A 22,863-nucleotide genomic window follows, 5' to 3' on the forward strand; every position below is an offset into this window, starting at 1 on the left:
CAGATGGGAGCTTGATTGCAGTGTTCATATATGCCTAAACCAGGGGTCTCTAAACCTACACATCTTCCACCAAAATGTAATTCTAGCCCCAATTAAACACACCGAATCAGCTAATCAAGGTCTTCGGGATCATTAGAAACTTCCAGGCAGGTGTGTTGGAGCTAAACTCAGCAGGAAAGTGGCCCTCCAGTAGCAGGATTGGACACCCCTGGCCTAAACAAACCCCACTAAGAGAGAAAATGCACCATGTTCTGCAACAAACGAGCCAGGTGTGAAAGTGGCCTGAACTTGCATTTGCACTGGAAAGTCTAACAAGGTTCAACGATGCTGAGAAGAGATTGGTTTGGACCCCCCGTCACTTTCAAAAGAAGACAAACACTGCCCCCCCAGCTAATCCCCGCTGAGCACACAGATGGCTCGGGACTATTTTCATTCCAGAAGGTTAAGCCCCCAGGAAAGCCTGAAGACCAGCCTCACTTTCTCCCCTCTTACCTTTCTAACTGAGGGCTTAAAGATCTCACCATCCTTCTTTTTCTTCAGCATGACAGTGAGGGAAGCGAAGAGCGACAGGAAGAAACTGAGTGCTAAAAGGAAGGGACTGGCACAGAGGAAGTGGACTTTTATACCAGCTTTACGCGTGGCCAGTCTAAACTGATTCCATGGCCTGTGCAGCACAATGCGAGACTGTTTCCCTTTGGGGGGTTTTGTGCATCTCTCTTTTAATTGTTATTTGTTTAGAGGCAAAATGTGCATGTGTGTGTGTGTGTGTTTGTGGAGACTTTTAGGGGTGGTGGTTTAGGAGGTGATTAATGCGTCTAATGCTTAAGATAATGAAAAATGCCAAGGACATATACTCACACACCAGCACTACTGGCCTTGACAAAGGGCTCTTTGTGTTTTCCTGGTCACAAAATATATGACCAGGAAGAAACAGATTGGATGTACTGGAGGAACAATTACTCTGGCATGTTCTTGAGTTCTTTAACTTCAACTTTATGGCTAACATTAGGTCGAAAGTTTAGCTCGTTGATTATCAACTCTCGGTCTCTAACAAGTAAAATATGCCAAGAGTTTACACTTCAACATTGTAAAGCAGACAAATTGCTGATAGATGTTTTATGATGATCCATTCATGAAAACGGAGGCAATAGAAGGCTTAGATGAGCTGAAGGTCGTTCTGTAATCTGGTGTGTGTGTGTTCGACCATACACCAAATACATTATTGCCCACCACAGCAACGCCCAGACTGTCATTTTGCTTTTTTATAGAAATAAAAACCAATTAGTTCAGCTGGACAACAGACGCTTGCATATTTCAGTCTCAAGAAAATGTCCTCACCATGACACTTGCCTCACTCTTCCTTTGTGAACTGAAGTATTAGAAGTGTGGTTTGAAAACATCTTCCCAGTATGACTTCATACCTTTCCCACAGACCTGGATCACACATTGCTTTATCTAGGGAGTTTAGAAAGTCAAATATTTGAGAACAATTATCAGTCTTTTGTGGGTTGGTGCACCCAGGCAATGAAAAAAGTTGCACAACAAAATGGACTAAATACACTTAAAGCCTTAATCAAGCTTAAACAGTAGTGTTTGACACCAGCAAGGTCATGGGTTTGATTCCCAGGGAAAGAAAGAGGTGATCAAATGTGTACCTTGAATGCAATTTAATAGTACACTACACAATGTAATTTATGATGTTCAAAATTAACAAAATTTAAATGAATCAATACATCAATCCTACTTCCAAAACACATTTTTATCTTACCCTGATTTAATATGCTAAGCCTATTATAAGTGTTTATATTTTAGACCTAGTGGGATGGCTTTCGCGAGAAATTGCGCATGTGACTCGCAGTTTTACGTGCGTATGGTGTGGGAGTGGCATAGGTTAGTTGTCACAATGAGCCAGAAAGGTAGACATGGAGCCGCTAATTCTCGAACCTTTGGGGACTCACCCACTTAAAATAAAAAACACACAGAACAGAGGAGAGTTGCTTTAAGTCACTTTGGATGAAAGAGCATACCAAATGCATAAATGTAAATGTCCATACTGTACATTATTTTAAGTCCAGAAACATACTACAGGTAAGCAAATACAGATGCAAATGCTTGGTCAATGTGTTGCAAATGTGCAGTCCTGTTGTACAAACTTAAGTATTTGTGGCATTAAACCAAATTCAAGCGGCTTGCTATAAACATGTCAATGTTAACTAACCTAAAAAGATTAGTAATGTAGTTGACCTGAAAGAAAAGGTGTCCATAGAAGATGCATTGGTTTATGTTTATGCAGCGCCTCATGTCACAACTTGCATTGCATTATACTGCCGTCTTAGCAGACACAGTTCTGCTTAAGACGTTGCAAGTGTACAAATAAACTTACTGGGTGCAGAGAAGGATCTGTGCTTTTGCATTAGGCTTGTTCCTAATATGACACTGTCTGTGGTCTAAGTTCACTGTAAGGGCAGCTAGTTTATTTAGAGAACAAATAAAAATAAATAAAAAGTCCTTGGGTAAGGGTTTCATGAATATCTAAGAAAAGCAAAAGCAAAATTTATGACATAGAAAAAGGTTGTTTGTTAAGAGACTAACAAAGCATTTGTGCCATCATGTCCTCTTTTAAAATGATGCTGAATATTTTGCCAAAAAAAAGAGGTATTTTAATCTTTCAGAGGTAATATGAATGGGTTTATGTAATAAACAGGAGGCAAAAAGCTCAATTTCTGAGAATGACACAAAGGTTGTATGTTACCAGAGGAGAGATTCAGGCCACATGAGCAGCACTTCCATGAAAAAAAGATCACTTACGTAAGAAAGAGAAAGAACTAGAGGAAAAAGAGAGACATTCGCATCACGTTAACGATACATTTCAGTGACGGTGCTGAGAGCTGATGATTAAAGATCAGGGTGGGGTGAAACGGTCATGTTTCCTGTGAATGGATGTCCAAGTGTTCACAGTCCAGCTCTAGCATGGTTTTTCACGGTGAGAGCTTCCGCAATGAACGCAAACAAAGACGTGCTGCAGGGTGCTGATGGCTTCATCGCTCATTTATTAAAATGCTGAATTCCTTACTCGAAGATAATCATTAGGCTGTGGCTTTGTTCTAAACCCCAGTAAGTTGCCTGCCGAGATAACATTAAGCATCCATCAGAAGAAAAAGTAAACATTACTAAAAAGACTTTAGACTAAGGCCCATGAGGGAGACACATTCCCATTTATACCTGGTGTTTTAATCCATCTCTTTTTCCGACACTTCTGTCCTGATTTCTTTGAGGGGAAGGTCTATGGACGGGTAAATGTAAGCTTGCACAATTTACATTTGAATGCGACCGGAGATGACAGAAAAATATAAGGAGAGCATCAGCTTTCCTTTCTGCTCCGACAGCCGTAAGACCACGCTGAACGCTGTGTTTGTGTGTTAGAAATCAGGAATGATGAGAACATTGTGCTTGGTATGCTTTTCGTCTTCAAACCATACTTAGGTCTTCAGCCGACAAAACGCGGGGAATAAGATGCACCTTAATACCAGGTGTAAACAGAGCCTAATTAATTTTTTAATGCTAACATTACATTCTAGACTATTTCATTACTGTTGAAAGTTTGGTACACTACTGAATACATGTGTGTGGCCAGTAGGACTTTAAAATGCTCTCTTATATTACAGTAAAAACATTGTGAATTATTGTGTACAATTTAAAAGAACTGTTTTCTTTTTTTAATATAATTTTAAAATGTACCTGATTCCTGTGATGCAAAGCTGAATTTTCAGCATCATTACTCCAGTCTTCAGTGTCACATGATCCTTCAGAAATCATTCAAATATGCTGATTTGCTGCTCAAGAATAATTTCTTCTTATCAATGCTGACAGTTGTGCTGCTTATTATTTTTTGTGAAAACCATGAAAAAATATGTACTTGATGAATACAAAGTTCAAAAGAACAGCATTTAATTGTAATGGAATTATTTTAAATAAATGACATTATAAATGACTACTGTCATGTTTGATCAATTTATTTAATGCACCCTTGATTAATAAAACTATTAAATTCTTTCAAATAAATAAATAAATAAATACATATATACTTACTGACCCCAAATCGACTGACTCTGTGGCACTATACAAATTAAAATTTACTATGCTTCACAAAGTAAAAAATCTACAGCATGTAGCAGATACCAAACACTAACGGTCTAATCGTCTCCCCAACATCCGCTTTATCTTACTGCTCTATACATTATAGATGTGTGCTAACTTTGAAGCAAATAAAAACTGAATAATGAATGCAATGCGATATGCAGTCACGGCTTAAATTTTCGGTTCCAGTCCTTGAATAAGTGTGGACGCAGAAAAGGAGCCAAAATAGAAGCCGGCTCATCCATGACCCTGCAGTGACTCTTTTAGATTCCAGTCTCAATGATGAAAGTCATGGCTGGTGTGCCAGGGGAATTGTTTATTTAGACTGCTGTGGTACAAGTTGGTAATTGCATTGGCATAATGGTGGTACTTGGCACTGAAAAGAATAATTTTGCAATGCTTTCATTCACTTAGTAACATAGACGGTATTGTTACAGGCACAACTATTGAGAGGAGAATAAGACTTGAGTTTAGGCCTACATTAGTGTAGTAGATCTCCTAGACTTTGAACACAGAACTCTCTGCAGGGTAGAGCTGCAAACAACGGTTCAAAAACCCTATAGTCATGCCGAGTTCAGAGACAATAAACAAGGACACTTGTAATGGAAATTTCATGAGATATGATAGTCTAGAATTCACTCCAGGACGAAAGGTTGCACATGCACACACATTCTTACATAATCACAGTACGGAACAAGGACGTTTATCACCAGGGATGTCAGAACCGATGGACTTGTTCTGTGCAGAACGCATTCCAACAGGACAGAAGAAACCAGTAATCCTGTTGAGTGGAGAATAATTTTATAATAAAGAATAAAGACAACCGACGAACCATACAAAACCATAACACATGAACCATCCAAAACTGTAGTGCTCTCTGACTAGGCCAAACGGCAGAAAAATGTAACACATACTTGTAGCCAATCAGACATACTTTGCTCCTGAGCACACAATAATGGTGTCACTTGAGTGTCAAAAATCGAAAATTGATTGAAAGCTTTTCCAGCAGAAGAGAGCAATGAGTTATAGCTCTCTGGAGGGGGAAAAATCGTCTTTTTTCCCACCCCCTGAGCTTTTCATTAATTACAGGGCGACAGCAACGTCAGCCTGTGGTCCGGAACATCTCTGGAGAATCATTAACTTTGTTCTCTGTGGAAAGATGTGCGTACAGAAATTCACAAGTAATTTTTTTGTCATTTGTTTTGTCGAGTGCTGAAGCCTGAAGAATAGAACTCATAACAAAACAGAACATAATAGCTAATAATAACATAATAGTTAACATAATTTAAAGGGGTCATATAATGCCATTTTTGTAAGCTAATATGATTATTTAGGGTCTAAATTAAAAGTTTGTAATATACTTTAATTAAAAATTCTCATTAGTATTGTAAGAAAACACTCATTTTACCTGGTCAAAAACAGCTCTGTTTTCAGCACGCCGTTTCAGTGCATGTGTCTTTAAATGATAATGAGCTTTGCTCACCCCGCCCAGCGTGCAAGCGATTTGCAAAGATTAATATATTAATAAAGGTTAATAAAACGTTACACTTACTTCTTCTGGAGGTTCATCAGGAACACGTAAGTACCGATTATTTTTTTCAAAACCAGCTTTACTGACCCTCGTTTGTAAAGCTGTCTGGTGTGAAATGATTCGCGCAAACATGAAAGCATGGATGTTGATCGTGGGGAATCCCCGCGTCAATGCTTTGGCATATTCCCTTCAAAAACAAAACTCAGCCACTGTGTCTTCAGCAGTTCGGATTTAGGAACATCAAAATGACTGCTGTGTTCCTTATTACACCCAAGAACAGAACACCACAATCGCTTAGACAACGCCATTCTGCTCCAGCATATCAATGCACTATGATGACAGACAGCTTGCTCACGAGCGAGGGCGGGTCTGTGTTTGAAACGCTGCTGTCAATCACCCATCATGGGAGGGGCGTCGATTTTGTGACGTCACAATATCGAACAGCTTGATTTGAGACAGGAGGAAACGTATAAGGAGATTTAAAAAAAACGACTGGATGGATTTTTATCATTTTATGATGGTTGTGTACAGGCACTGCCAACACACATTTCAGTACAATCAGCTTGTAAAAGTGCATGTACCATTATATGACCCCTTTAACATGCATGAACTGGAAAATGTAACAATATACATTTTAAAACATAATAACATAACATGCATGAACTGAAAGATGTGTACCTGGCTGAATGCATTTTAAAGTCTGCCAAATGCATAAATGTAATAATAAAAAGTATGTTTTTTGTTTTTTATATATAATTTTATATCAGCAACATTTATTTTGGCAACATTATATGAATGAATGAATGAATGAATGAATGAATGAGGCATTTATATAGCGCTTTATATGTACTACTGTACACCCAAAGCGCTTTACAAGCGCTATATAGGCCTACTCCAGCATCTCTTTAGATGAGTAGCAAAAATTGCATTTCTGTTTGGTTAAAGCTACAATATGTAATTTTTTTCACCGCTAGGGGTCGCTAACCTCTTACAATAACAAAGGCATAGGTTGATGACACATAAGCAGAACTTGTTGTCATGCCGAAGGATCTAATAATGTTTATGGATGAGTGACTACATTGATGTTTTTAACATGACTGAGGTATGAAGCAGGGTGCGATTGCTAATGAGAGACAGATATCAGCGCCACGCGTGAGTCCCACAGATATAAAGGAATGAGGACATTTCATTCTACCGAACTACCCACAAGTGCTGAATAAATACTCACACAGGTCAGTTTATTAGACGAATGAAACTTGTGAGGTAACACAGCGCTGTTTCACTTGGTCTACACTATCCCACTAAACAGCATTTGAGTGAGTTGAAAGTTAAATGTTATTCTATGTGTTAGTTTGTTGGCTGTATGAGACTAGCTGTAAACTAGATCAACATTAGAATAACATACAGATCATAATCTAACATTTCATCATGTTGAGCTATATAACATTGATTAGTTTTATGTACATTTGCTCACCTGTCTAATAAAGTGCATGCAAGAGCAGCGTCTCCGTCAAGTCGGAGTTAGTTGCGGACGTTGAGCTCTCGGCATCTCAAAAACGCCACACTGATATTGATCCTCGTTTTATTTCTCCTTTTGTCCCAAAGTCTGCTTGCCATGGTCCATAATGTTTGAACTAAACAACAACAGCGTGAGCCTGCCTCTAGACGGAAAGCAGTTGTCCATGTCTGTCTGTCGCCATGGTTATTATGGCAGTACGAGCGGAAACCAGGGATAACGCGGATATTGACAGGCGACAAGTGGGACAGGGCGACAGGGACGAGCCATTATTTAAAATTGGAATTTCTCTGAAATTAAAAATCCTTGGGAACTTTTGGGATATTGTAAGTACACAACTGCAGGAAATATATCACACTGCACAAGTGATTTTTGGCTATTTAAAAAAAAAAAAAAAAAAGTTTCAAAAAGTAATTTTATTAATTTATTTTAGTACAAACATGTCAATAAATGTGTTGTTAACTAACATTTGTTGCTGTCATGCACTACTGCATCATAAAAATTAAGATCTTAAGAACTTAAGCCACTCGTTCTTTGCATATGCTTCAATTGTTTAAAGTTTAATACCTTTGCTGTGACAAACACTGATCTGCGACTGCTTTCTCACTTCATACAGTCTTCATCCTCACGTTCACTCCTAAGCCACAAACTTTACAAGCCATTTAAGTGACTCCCATAGCAACTACACTTCACAGTCATAACAGACAGGGATTGGAGTATGAAGGATATCGTGGGTAATGTGATACAACACGGCAGCCCGCTCTGACTAATGACGCCACCAGAAATGAGAGAGCCTGATGCAACAGACACCGAGGATCATCTCAGGGCACTTAACCTGAGAAGAGCTTTTGCGACGACCATTCACATGACTCAAATAGTAAATCAGACAAATTAGCTTCAGGCAAAAGTCTAAATTGATAAGTACGGCCACTTGGGAATGTTCTTCCAACTAAATGTTTTAATGTAAAGAGGACCTATTATGCATTGTTTACATGTTCAACTTTCTTTAGTGTGTAATGTTACTGTTTGAGCATGAAAAAGGTCTGTAAAAGTTACAAAGCACAAAGTCACTCCAAAGAGAGTTATTCTCTATATCATTGCACACTGTTTCTGAAGTGCACTGTCCAGGAACGAACATGTCACATTATTCTTTATTTAAATAATTCCCGCCCAAGACACATACAAATGTCTTGGGGCCTGGTTAAGTTAGGGCCGGTTCACATAGAGCTTGTTTTTGCTGTTAAAAACTCGAGATGCCGGTCAATGGAACGAAAAAAGAGCATGTCTAGAATTGTGTTTTTTTTTAAAGTTGAACTTTTAACTTGACTGCAGTGTTTATAGAATGCCGTGTCATGCGCTAGACACTGCAAAAGACGTGAGATGCAAGCGCAACAGTTAAATACGTCCATCTAGCATGTGTTTAAATTGAAAAACAGTGGAAAAGTAGTGAATTAGAATGGAAAAATGCGTTCTGTGTTAACGGCCCCTTAGTAGTGTGTTGAAACTCACGGTTATGGTAAGGGGCGGTACATTTCCCAAACACGCTCAAAGGACTTGACCAATCACAACACACTGGTCCAGCTGACCAATCATAGCACATTAAGCTTTTCAGAAGGAGGGGCTTCATAGAGACAGGAACTAAACAGGGCAGCATTTCTCAAAAGCACTGTGAGCAAAGTTGATTGTAGAGACCATTGGTGCAAATGGTTCTACAATCTATTTAAGCACTATTTTGAGAAACACAGACTGGGAAGAGAGGTGCTGCAACAATGTAAAACCTGAAAAACAAGGTGTTTTCTGTTTGTTTTTACAGAAGGTACACAGAGACCATCCATAATTCGAGAACACTTTTCAAAGAGTTGATCAAACACTAGCAATCATGTGGCAAAGAAGACTGACAGGTAATTTGCTTCCTGCTCGGATGACGAACCACATTGTGGGACATGTGCACTCAAGTGTTCGGCGTCCAACACGTAATGTACCTGACAGATTTGATTACCATTTCTTGAAATTCAGCCCTTCCTTTTTTCTTCGTATCCTTCAGCCACAAAATAATAGGATTGTATTCTTACAAGGGCAATATATCACTGGGCTTGGCAAGGAGTTTGACCTTTTCTTACAATGAAGTGTTGAAAAGCACTCAAGCAGTGTAAACCATCTAAACTTTATGTGGATTTTTCCGCTCTGAAGAACAGAGGTTAGCCTTAGTGAGAGGGTCTGTTCGAACTTTGCCAGTATTGGTAAACAAAAGTCATTCTAAAGGATTGCAATGGAACTCCACAGAGTTACTTCTATTCATAAAGTTGTTTCTTGCTCTCTACCTCCTGTAAAGTTAATAGCTAATAAACAAAACATGGTTTCATCTAGGGGTGGGGGAAAAAATCGATTCTTAGATGCATCGCGATGCGGACGTGGACGATTCTGAATCGATTCACAAATGTCAAAAAATCGATTCTCTAAAAAAAAAAAAAATATATATATATATATTTTTTTTTTTTTTCTAATAACGTAATATTGACGGAACGTAAAAGGCGGAACTCTAAAGCGGACGTGCAGTGCGCGTGCAGTCTGTGGCGCGCACATAACAGAGACGCATGACGCAATTCGAACGGCATCCTCTTCGTTAAAAGCTAACGTATGGAAAATTGGCAATTTCATTGTTACCTATTTAGTATTTTTTGTATGAAAGCTGCTTTCAGTATTTAGTTTTCACATCAATATACTGTAAACCGATCTGTTATACGTACGTTATACTGCCCTGCAATATGTGCAGTGCCAGTCAAAAAGTTAAATTTTGACTGTGCTCTCTGCAGATGTTCATTCACTTTTTTTGTATAAGCTGTTTTTGATTGTGGTATACAGCAAACATTTCAAGTCATAACTCTTTATTATTTAGCTGTGTATAAGAGCGGCTTTGTATGTTACTAATTATTCAGAATATGCGTAAGTCCACAAGCATTGTATGAGAGCTGCTGGTACATAATTCTATATTTTTGAACGAAAACTTGCTATAGCAAAATGTTTTTTTTTGTCTGAAGGATTATATTGCTCATTGGAAAGAACAAGAGGATGTTGGTTAGAAGTCTATTATTAAATGCATATTCAGAATATGCTGAAGTTTGTATTAATTTACTACAAGTATGCTGCTAGTACAGGCACACATTTATTTTCCTGTTGGTTCTCAGCAATGTTCAAATCACTTCCATTTGTTTTATTAATAAAATTAATATAGGAAGATGGAAGTAAGTTTGTTATGGGTTATCATAAATACTTTGCTTTAAAAGTACCAAGTAAGTAAAAAAAAAAAGAAAAAATCATTAATAATCGATAATCGTTACCCTCTGAATCGTAATCGAATCGAATCGTGAGGTGCCTAGAGATTCCCACCCCTAGTTTCATCACATCAAAACAATGAAGAGGGGTCTAATAAATGTCTCTATACTCTTGTTCTGTGAATGCATAAAAGCAATCCACCTACGCAAGGAGCTCAGCTGCAAAAGGTTAGGGGGTGGTCAGATACCCCATGGCCAAATTCAGATGCTTTCTGGAGGAGCCATTCGATACCACGTCCTGCTATTAAAAAAAGATTTCTGAGACAAGTGCCTCTGGATATGGAGATTCAACTGTACTAGAGGAGGAAAAATAGGAAATGCAGAAATGTCAATCCCAGCCTACATGATGTGTTGTTCTCATGCCCTCTACTATATAGTAGGTTCTTAAAAGACCAAGAGTGAAAGTTGTGGTTGTAATTATGAACCCAAAAATGTGGCTGCAGTGAACACACCCTCACAGACATGCTAGGGTAATAAAAACCCTATAACGTGTGGACCAAAAACAGATTTTTTTTAAACAGAACATTCTCTCAACTCCTTTAAAATATATATATATATATATATATATATATATATATATATATATATATATATATATATATATATATATATATATATATATATATATATATATATATATAGGAACTGGGAATGGTGTAGGCACACATATAAGAGAAAATAAAAACAACTTTGTGCATCAAAACCACTCCTTTCCTGGTAAAAAAAGAAAAAACGGATTTTCGACAGCTGAATGTAGGCCAAACATTTTTGACAAACCAAACATGTGCGTCTCTGATTAAGTGTAATTTAAGCCATGAAATAAACGTAATGAACTTTCATAAAATAAATATAATGAACTACGAATAAAGCATTTCGAAAGTCTCCAGCACATTTAATAATTACCCAAATGTATATGTATATGTGTGTGTATATGTGTGTGTATATATATATATATATATATATATATATATATATATATATATATATATATATATATATATATATATATATATATATATATATATATTATTTTTTTTTTTTTTTTTTTTTTTATAAAACAATTTATGAACATTCCCTAATGTATATGCTATGGTATTACAACCTGATGTGTAAATTAGACTGTCTACAGGAACACCAAAGTAGATCATGAAAGGAGATCATATCAAAAGCACAGGTTGTCCACTTGAAGGGCTCGTATTCAGGCACAGCCGACATAGATGATCCTTTGGACTTTAATTGAAGCAGTCGCTCTCTCTGAGTGTTCTCCCACCAGTATGAACCTGTTCCCGCAAGCCCACTCTGGAAATTTCCCTGTTTCACGAGCAGTGACGAGCGGCAATGATTGTCTAGAGGTCCTTGGATAAAAGGCTTCTATTTATGTGCCAGATGGTGGTGTTCTGACTCAAGCACAAACAGAGAGAGTGAGTGCGATGTTCTCTCCGTTCTCTTCGTATTTGGGTTAAACGCAGACTGTCAACATGTTCTTTCACAGTGTGCTTATTTTGAAAAGATGAGGCAAAAGAAGAAAATAGAAAATCATCCTGCATAATATTCTGAAATGACAAAAAAAGGCTCTAGAGGCAAGGAAAGGGGCAGATGTAAAATTAAGTTTAATTTACAAAGTAATTGTTGCATCCAGTTTATTAGCCAGCCTTAAATCATGTTTAGCTGTAGAAGAAATCTAAATCCTAAAAAAAATCTAAAAGTTGAGCAGCTGTTATTTACTGCAATGAAAACATGTAATCTCCAAGGCTCTATAAGAGTCCTTCAAAACATCTGGAAACTGGATGTCTAGATTCAGCTGGTAATTTATAATAATAATAAAAAAGTCTGTCATGTATTCTGATAAAATAGTTCAAAAGCAACTTAATTCTCTATACTATAGTATAAAAGTTTTCTGATCCCAAGAGCAAGAATGGCAGATTTCAAATCAAATATTTCCAGGAGGGTCATCCACTAGCCAAGCGGCTGCCACTGAAATTAATGGGAATGCTACCTTTCTCCAGCCATTGTAGACCTGCTTGCTACAAGCTGAGTAATGGGTTTTCAATGGCACAAATTTATCTTTTATCACTGAATTTAATAATGTTGCAGCAGTGGTCTGATAATGTATAACATGATATTTAACCATACACACCATTATCTTATTGTCATCTGTTATGCATTGATAAAGAGCAAGACAAAGAAACAAGCAATTTACTGATGAGATAACATCTGCCTGTCTGTACTGTTCACCAACAACCATGAATTCAATAAATAAAGGTCCCCTAGCAAACAGCACCACCCATCTGACTTCACTCTGACCAATAAAGGAAAACAGTTTGAGTTTGGTGAACACGTACACAGATGCACAAATCCATTCTGAGCTTGTTAGATATTCCACTTATCCTGTTAAACTTATCTTTAAACGAGTGCATCATTAACTACAGCAGTTGCAGGAAAAACACTGTTTCAAGACTTACTTGCCATGCATTATTTAGCAATATTATAAGAAACTAAAATGATTTATGGAATCTATGCCGTCAACACTGCAATATAAGATACAAGAAACCCTTATATGGCAATTGCTTTTATCAAAAGAGACAATGTTATAGCTAGGACCAAATTGCACAGAGCAAATTTTTCCATGAGGAAATGGAATAATAGGCATGACACATGATAATGGAGATAAAACTGTACAAGAAAAAAGGGAACGTACGAAGGCTAAACTTATGATCAGGATACATTTAGGGGCCATTTTAAAATCACATCCACTAGTAATTTTAGGATGAAACAAGTAATAACTGCAGCCTAATGGTGACTAGTAGCCAATGCTACAGCCTCTATTAAATATATTCAGCTAAAGCTCTCAGTGTATCAGGGCCTCCGCCTCGCTAATTTTGGCTTGAGAGCAGATGGCGGCGGCCTTTTTAGGATCATCAATGTGTCTGGAGCTCAATCATTCCTGCTGCTCCACGTTAGGAACAAACAGCAGTTCAGCATAGAGAGCGAGAGAAGAAAATGAGGAAATTACTCAAAATGAATTACTCAAACCAGTTACTGATTCATAATTCATAAGACAGCAAGACAAGCCAAATATAGCAACAGGCTTGCTTAGATTCGGCATAAATGTTTACAAAAGCCTGAATTTCATTCAGATCTATCCACGGTATTATCTAATCTCATCCTCTTAGAAGAGGAAGAAAGCATCTAATCTGCAGTGATGCAGAAGAGGAAGAACCTCATACAGTTATGTTGGCCAATGGAGCTACTGGGGTCCAAGACGAGTGTGAAAGCGCAACAAAACCCTCGAGCAGAAATACTCGGAAAGCGATGTCCTGCTGCACTGATTTATCGACTCTGGCATATGAGTAGTACATGCAACAATTATGGGTCTTGGCTAACTGCAACTGCTAGCATTTAGCATGCAGAACAAATGGGCCTGATGCAGTTATTGGCATGAAGAGAACCAAATGTCATGGTTTAGCATTAAGCTTGTTACCTGTATGCTGAGTCTGGAAATCTCATTGCAGTTTTTCCCATGATGCACTGCACCTCTGACACATTTCCTAGCGAATAGGGAGGGGGCATGGGAAAGGATGGCATCGTGTGCTTTGACGTTCATTGAAAGCAAATCAACAATGAACTACTCAATCGACCCACAAATTCAGCTCAGAGGTAATGTCAGCTCTGGGTCATTGGCTGATTGATGTCAATGAAGCCACACACTCTTCTAATAATGACACTCTCTGCTCAAAACACCGTGCAATCAGACTGACCACAACGTCCAGAACTTTCTGTTCAGAGATGTACGGTAACAAATGTGCAACCTCCTTAGAGAGGAGTAGCAAGCCATAGCAACAAAGAATGTTCAACCCAGTACAAGATCAGAGGCATTAACTGGCCTTTCACTGCTTTGATCTGCAGAGATGGCTGTGGTCCGAAAGAAAAACGATGGACTGCAATTTAGGAATACTTACCCACTACAAAGAAAGTCTAGGGTATGCTGAAATTGTAGGTTTGTGTGGACAGACTGATGCAAATAGATACTTCACTCAACCAAATATGTAATTAAGAACACTACGCTATTCCACAATAAAGGTCATTTTTAGGTTTGTCTCATTTCTGGCTCACTTGTAAAATATTAAGAAAGGGAACCATTTGTCTGTGCTAAAGTTGTCAAAGGCTTTGCAATCCATTAACTTCAATTTATACACACAAATGTGGAAGACTCAAGTTTATTGAAAGAAGTTTTCAGCTGCATATCAACATTCAAATAAACTCTGACCTGCACGGCGCACGACATTTGACCAACAGAGGATGTAAACGTCACTGATTGACCTCTTGGCCAATTTCAAGAATGCACAAAAATGTAAAACTTGCATGGGTCCGAAGAACTTTTGCATTCTCTAGAGCAGGGGTTCTCAACTCTGGCCCTTGAAGTCCATTTTTCAGCAGAGTTTCTAGTTCCTACTCTTCCTAGTAATCCTGAAGACCTTGATTAGCTTGTTCGGGTGTGTTTGATTAGGGTTGAAGCTAAACTCTGCAGGAAAGTGGACCTTGAGGGCCAGAGTTGAGAACCCCTGCTCTAGTGTATGAATGGACGAATAAACTCAATGTTTAAACTCAAAAACTGACGTCAGAACAGCACAGGTGTTGATGGTTAACTTGACAAGTTATCTTCTCAAAAACGCAACACAATGTTGTAAGGCAAACCAGACCACTAAAAATCAAGGTAACAGTCAAAATCAAGCCATGCATTTCAACAGCTGTGGTCTGAGGTTTGTATTATTTTTTAAGCTGGTAGAAAGAAAAAGGAAGAGAGATGAGGGTGGCCTTTCTTACCCTTTTGTGAGAGTCTTTTGTGATGCAGCAGTTTTTGAACACAATGAAGGTTCTTTGTGAGGGGCTGGTGCAAGGGTCTAGGGTGCATTCCTTAGCCGTGGATCCTGCATGTGTGTCCATTCCATGGTCAACTAATTGAAAAACCTGAGGCTCTTTGCACAGCAGGCCAATACGGACACCATCAGAAATCATCTACTTAACTTTCAGCAGTATAAATCAATTGAGTCGCCTCGTCACTTGTGAACGGAAGGCCAATTTTGTCAAAGGAGAAGCTTTTGTTCATTCATTCCCATTCCTGGCTAACGCCTGACTGGTGGCTTAATGTTTCACTTGCACAATTGATGCAAATTCACTCCTTCGTTCAACAATGTCACAAATCTGAATTCATTCAGTGAGCAAATGTATAAACCAGTGGGATTAAAACGTTTTTACAGGATTTTATTTCACAATGAATCTCTCTAAAATAAAGCTTACCGTATACTGTTGAGCAAAGAGCAAGAATAAATAACCAACTGCTATGCACGCAGCTTGGACCTGGTGTTCCTGCTTCATACGGCCAGCCGTACAATCAGACAACAGCTGGCTGTCTCTAACAGATTTGCTTCCATGATGCCCATTTTGACTTTTCTAGCCCTGCTATTGGCTTACTCGTGACATCAACAAACATCACAGATTGTACTCCATCGGCTTAAGCCAGAAACTGTTCACTCTTACGCAGGTTTGCTGGGAAATGGAAGCGACATATGGCAGCATATCTCCAAATGCACAATCTGAGGAAGTAAAACAAAATGTTTTTATGCAGGGCTTGACAGTGTTTCACTCGCATTTGTGAATAAAAATGTGTGCAAACTGTAAAATGTCTGTAGGAGCACCTGAATTTAAAGTCCCAGCGGGTCCTGCAAATGTGCTTAATTTGTATGAAATTTAAGGTCATTAAAAGTTTTAAATATCTTAAATGGTATAACAAATGTCTGAATTTTCATTTTAAGAGGTCTAAAATTTGGGGATGGAAAAAAAAAAGTTCACAATCAATGAATACTGCACATTCACGCCAATAGATTGCTTATGATCAACTGTTGATGAATTATGACAATGTTTAATATATGGTGTTTACATTGTAATATTGTGATGTAGGCTATATTTGAGTAAAACGGATTCTTGAACAAGAAAAAATGTGGGGCGGGACTTGATTTTGTGCATGGGAAATTGATTGGATGGTTGTGGTTTGCCACTGGTGGATCTCATGCGAGTGACAGGTTGCCCCGCCCTCACGCCAGTAAACACTTCATCAGAGAAGAGATGTTGCTGCAAGAGGGAAGTTATTTTAAAAGAAAAATGATGAGGCACATGAATTTAAAAAAAATAATAATGTGCATGGATAACTCATTTAGGCCTATAATAAGTATGGCAATATTCTACAAAAAATAGGAAGTCAATTTTGATTTCACGGTGAAACCTAAAATAAACATTATGTGATTAAAAACACTAAATAGTTGTGATATATGACAAGCGCTGAGCGTGTCCGTCTTTGGCTCAGCGCCAGCAGCCATAGCGCAAAAGCACAGTTTGAATCTGGCAGTTATGTCACGTCACTGTACATTCGCTCCTTAGGGGTCAGCTGCTGCAGAGTGTGCCAAAATCAAAATTGCTGATGAGATGTAGAGGAAGATATCTAGTGGAAAATGAGAATGTTACGTTACCCCCACCCCCCCGGACGATGTCATCGTCCATCGCGATGTTTCACTGTACACATCGCCTGATGCCAAATTGGTAGACATCGCCCAACCCTAGCACACACACAGTTTAAAGTAGACTAGGACTGCACAATATATCGTTTTAGCATCAATATCGTCATGTGCGCAAAACACATTATTTGATCTATTTTCATTGTTATTTGTGCTCCTAAATTTTTCAACTCTGGAACACATGTGCTCCTCAGGAATAAGGCAAGCATCAAGCATATGCACAAAAAAGAACAGGAGAGACAGAAGGTAAGAGCGGGAGAGAGAAGTCTGTCACACATCCTCCTGACAGAAACAGCAGAGAGCTGGCACAGTTGTGTTTGTTTGGCTGGCTCGCTCTCACCGTTGCCTCCGCAATACACAGTGTCATTAAGGCACTTGAGAAGACTCTGGGTGATTTCAGGTGAACGAATCCTGCTGCAGTGTGGTTAGGGCAGCCTGAGGGAAAGAACTCTCAGCTGTGCCCTTTAAAGTGTTAGCTGGTCCCAGTTGAAGTGCACCATTAGGGTTGCCACCAAGGACACCAAGCCATGGATGAGTGTTTGAGAGCAAGAGAAGATGATTCAGTGAGTGCACTGTTATCAGTTTTCAGTACAAAACATGCAGTTCAATGTATCCCTCCCTCGTTCAAAGCTTCAGCCTCAATGACCACAATGTAAACGCCACTTACCTAAGAGCGCGTCTAGTTCTGTTTAATCACTCGTGTTGTGCTTTTTCTTAAGCTCTTAAGACAATAAATAGCATAACAGAATATGGTGACACAGGCCTTCCTGGAGGCATGCTATCATTCCCACATGAATCTAAGTTACAAGTGCAGATAAACACAAGCAGGTTCAACGTATAGGTCAGTCTCCCTGGTTCCATTCCACCATTAATCAGTCTCCAAACTTCACACCATAGTGAGAAATATTTTCCTGTCAACTGCTCGCTGAAATCTCAGCACACGCCATGTGAGCGATGAGGAACTTGGTACAGAGCAAACTGGAACAGAGACACGGACCAAATCACAGTATCTGCTGCAGGTCTCCTTGACCCTGATTTCAAAGCAAAATGTTCCAAACCCTTCTGAAAGAAAAGTGGAGGAGTAAACATGATTACAGTTTAGGGCTGGGCGGTATATCGAGTTTGTACGATATATCAATATATTTTTTTGAAATGTATATATATATATTCTGCAGCTGCTGCAGTGAAAGTACATAGTACAATTTGTCCTAAACATGTTATATTAAGGGCTTCAAAATAACTGGTAAGATATAGTTAACAAGTTTAAAGCAGCTTGCCCTGTCAGATGCTCTGACAGATACTGTTGCTGACTGACAGATACATACTGGCGCTGTTGAATGCGTTTGAGATGTGGTGCTTTCCTTGATGCTTAACTTACATTTCACAGGTATATTATCCATCTGTAAATGTTAGAAAGTAAAAAAAAATATGTCCATTTCACTGTCAGGAGAGGACGAGCCTTCTGCAATTGTATCTCTGCTAAAATTTAAGCTTCCGTGAATGAGCGCCAAACAGATGGAGCACAATAGAATAGTGTCGCAATAATTCTGACTAAAATATACATATTGCTGAAAATGTTGTTGTTGGTGACAATAAATGTGCTATATGTGGAATTTTAAAACTACGAGTGTATTTTTATGAAAGTGACCATTATAATGGAGTAATCAAATGCAGGCTAATATCATTAGTTTTTGCTTTTGTTTTAATTTTTAGTTAAAGCCTTTAGTCAATTTAAAAACAAAAGCATTATTTTTGTTTTTAGATTGTAATGTTACAATGTTAGAATGTAATGTGATTTTAACCACCTTTTTGGAAATAATATATTGCATATACTGCAATATATTACATTCTCTATATTTGTTCCCATATCCTTCAATATCAGTCATTGGGCAGGATGTGAAATATATATATATATATTTTTTTTTTTAAATAAATACAGATTTTCTTTATCCAAATAGAAAAATGTAGAAAGTACCAAGATATATATATCTTGGTACTTTCTACCTTTTATATATATATATATATATATATATATATATATATATATATATATATATATATATATATATATATATATATATATAATGTATGCATGTATTTTATATATATATATATATATATATATATATATATATAGCCATTTAACCAAAAAATACCGCGATATGCATTTTTGGCCATATCGCCCAGCCCTATTATAGTTTAAAAATAATAATAATTTTGTTCGAGTGGTGTCTGCATGTCTGACCTTCATCTGTTTATTTCACAAATATCAGCAAGATATCACCAATGCAGTTGGTTTGCATGCATACAAGGTCAAAAAACACTTTAATTTTCTCATAATATACACTGCACATCACCTCATTTCTCAAAGTGAAATCTTCATTTGAAGATTCTTTAAACCCCTTCTTTCCACGAGCCTACTCTGCTCTGATTAGTCACACGACCCAGTCTGTTGTGACACGAAACGCTATAGTGTACATGTTGTAAATAAATATTACTCAGAACTTAAATGTTACAAGGATACCTAAAAATAAAGAATAACCCCTTATATTTTATTTTAGCTTTATTTCAATGAACAAAAACTATTTGAATAGTTTTGGTTAACAATAGTAACACTGCTTAGCTGAAGAAAGTAACAGCAGCTGGTCTCCACAAGCCCCATCTTGACCGCTAGGCTATATATGATACACATGAGACCTACTTTCTGGGAAATAGTCCACATTTATATTGCTCTAAAAACAACTTTTCCTGATCTCATCAGTCTGAATCTCATCACAAACCTTATTTAGGCTACACTATTGCATATTATTAACTGTAACTAATCCTCTACTATAAATAAATCACCTATATATAACTTACTGGAACATTCCCCCAGTTTGTACCACACGTTAAAGTCACATACAGGGCTTCCCCCATATCTGCAGCTTGTTAGGTCTAAGCATCCTGGGAACTATAGCTTAGTGACATAACGTCACATTGCAAGCCAAGGAATGCACAAAGCTCACGCCTGATGCCAGAATAACACCAGCTATTAGCACCCCGTTTCCCCGCTACACCCTCAAATCCAGTCGTGTGAATTTATACTGAGATCACAACAATCCTGAGTCAAACTACAGGCCATTTGCACCTACATGATGTGGAGACAGACAGGCATGGATTAGAGAGACACGTCACTGCCCTCCCCCTCCTCTCGCCACTTTACACAGGCTACAGTGGTGCATGTAGCAAGCTTTATGGGTGGTTAAACTGACTAGACGTTTTTTTTCTTAGAAACAGGGCAGATAAAATCAGTACACTGAAAGCATCACGCCAGCGCCTTTAGGATAAATGAGTGGCATAAGAGTCTCTCTTCAGATCATCTAAATCCACTATGGTTCATCATCTGTCACTGTCCACAGAAAAGTTACACTTCTAAGAACTCAGTTGATATTCAGCAGACATAGTGGGCACGTTATATATACACTGCCTGGCCAATAGCAAAAAGTCGCTGTTTGGATTTAAATAGGCGAATACTTAAGAGTCTATAACTGGATCATTATTGCAGTGATTATTTTTGTTTCTTCTGGAGTGTGTAGCTTTTCATTTCTTAAACAACCATGAAGGAAGACACATCATGACCGTATTTCAGGATGACAATGTCGAGATTCATCAGGCTCAAATTGTGAAAGAACGGAGTCTACACCTTAAATTCATTGAAAGGTTTTGGGATTTATTTTGGCCGGGCAGTGTATTAGTACTTGGGGTTGAGAATGAATATATAAGACCACATCCCGATTTTGCCATTACTATGTCATGTTATGACTCGTCTCGTTCTGCATCAAATCCTTGGCTAATAATTTTATCATCAAAATCTTGTATCCTTGAACTGTACACCATCTTCTGTTTGTCAGCTAAGCTAAGATAATAAAGATATTCTTTTATTGATAAGAGATTCATTGAGAGAACAGTCTGCTTTAAGTCCTTCCAAGGAACGCCAAGGCAGATAAGAGTCAAATCTAAGAGAACCGGCAAATTCCCCAAATAACAATCCTTGGCAACACAAAGCTTAGGATAGACAGAGGTGTCACAGTCTTGGCAGGGTGTTATTCCCACTGACACAAAATAGAAGACTGACATTTCTGAAGTTATACCACACTTTTTTCTAAAACAAAATGCAATTACAGAGAAGCAAAAGTACATCATGTTTGAAGAGAGAAAGTCTGTATCCTTCACATAACATGACATTGCTTTTAAACAGGGAACAGAAATTGCATTTTTTATTTCAGAAAGTCAAATGGCAGGGCATGATGACACATCGTCAATGAGGACACATGGACAAAGCAACCTAATCATAACAGAAAAATCAAACATCAACCATTTGAATGGCCTTTCTCCAGTATTCTTAACTTCAACAAATGCCACAAAACTGACTTGGATGCACTCAAACAATACCTTTCTCCTCTTTGAAAGTGAAAAGCAAAACTAGATATTAATGTTTACATGCCAAACACCGACATGGAAAAGCACTGGCTAATGTAGCATAAGAGAAAAATGTCAAAGCAACTGAAACGAAAGAAAGTTGATCATTATAACCAACAGCAAAATCAATTCATAACTAATCACAACCTACAAATACAAGATCAATCTGTAGGTTTCTCACAGTGTTTTTATCCAAAGAAAATGATCATGGCACAAATGGGACTACAGTATACTTAAATAAAGAAACTTGGGTAACACTTCATAATCACTCATAACAATCATCATTACATTAAATATGGCTTCAATCGTGTACAATCAAACAATACAATTTAAGAGCAATGGAAAATTAAATGGCTACATAAGCATTACGCAATGTTTGCGAATTGACCTAATTTTTATTTAAGTTATAAAAGTGTTGAATACACTATGTTTGGGAACTGAATGTTTTGCCCTGGATAAAACGCATGCAGCGCCACGACACGCGCACTGCGGGTCTCTTTCAATCACTAGAAACAATCACTCACGCGCTCAAAATCAACGTGATCAGATCAAAAACCAAGGGAAAGTACTCAGTAGATCTGTCATCGATCATCCTCTGACAGCTGGGAGGTAAATTGACGTGAATTTACAGCTGTTACGGTGTTAGTATAGGTCTGATAGGCCAGAATTATCGCCGCACAATGACACACGGCAGCGGATGAACGGTACAAAACGAGCTCCATCACCGTTCACGTTAACTTACCTTTTTCATTCGCGGTGCCTCGGCCACGGTTCCATCGCAGTTTATAAACGCCTCGCCGCCGTTCTGTTGCTGGTCCGGCCGCTTCATCGCGGACGCCTGCGGCATCTTCACGGGGTTCGGAGCGGCGGTCATCGGGCTCGACTCCCCCGCCGCGGCCGCTGCCGCTGGTGACGAAGTAGAGTTATTTTCACTCTTCTTCTCCTCTGCCTTGGGTGTCAGTGGAGATATTGCGGGGAGAGAGTCTTTACCGGTCACGTCTTTTAATTCGACCTCGGCCATTTTCGCTGCCACAGCCTGGACTGACATCGCTGCGAACCGCACGGTGCTGCTTTTTCCAATACAGAGTGAAGCGACACACGAACGGATACGCACGGTGGGAATGACGTCGGCGCTAAGCACCATGGGACATGCAGTTCATGTTACCATAGCGTCTACTACGCATCATCTTACGCATGGTTAATAATACTAGTGAACGAATAGTAATAACTTTTCCAGGAGATAGACTTTTTAAAACTTCGTAACAGACGTCTTTCAAAAACGACATTATATAATCATCTTATAATAAAATAACTATAATT

At 38.3% G+C, this 22,863-nt stretch overlaps 1 protein-coding gene across 1 annotated transcript in view; it reads right to left on the bottom strand.

The window, feature by feature from the left end:
• Nucleotides 1-22,657, bottom strand: part of ahcyl2b (adenosylhomocysteinase like 2b) — a 36,977-nt gene extending 14,320 nt beyond the window's left edge. Inside the window, exon 1 of the mRNA XM_084112596.1 lies at nucleotides 22,286-22,657. Coding sequence (XP_083968722.1) covers nucleotides 22,286-22,591 — 306 coding nt within the window. The 5' untranslated portion in view covers nucleotides 22,592-22,657. The remainder of the gene's footprint in view (nucleotides 1-22,285) is intronic.
• Nucleotides 22,658-22,863: the final 206 nt, after the last annotated feature.

Source organism: Abramis brama (assembly GCF_963993115.1).
Source record: "Abramis brama genome assembly, chromosome: 4".
NCBI lineage: Eukaryota > Metazoa > Chordata > Actinopteri > Cypriniformes > Leuciscidae > Abramis > Abramis brama.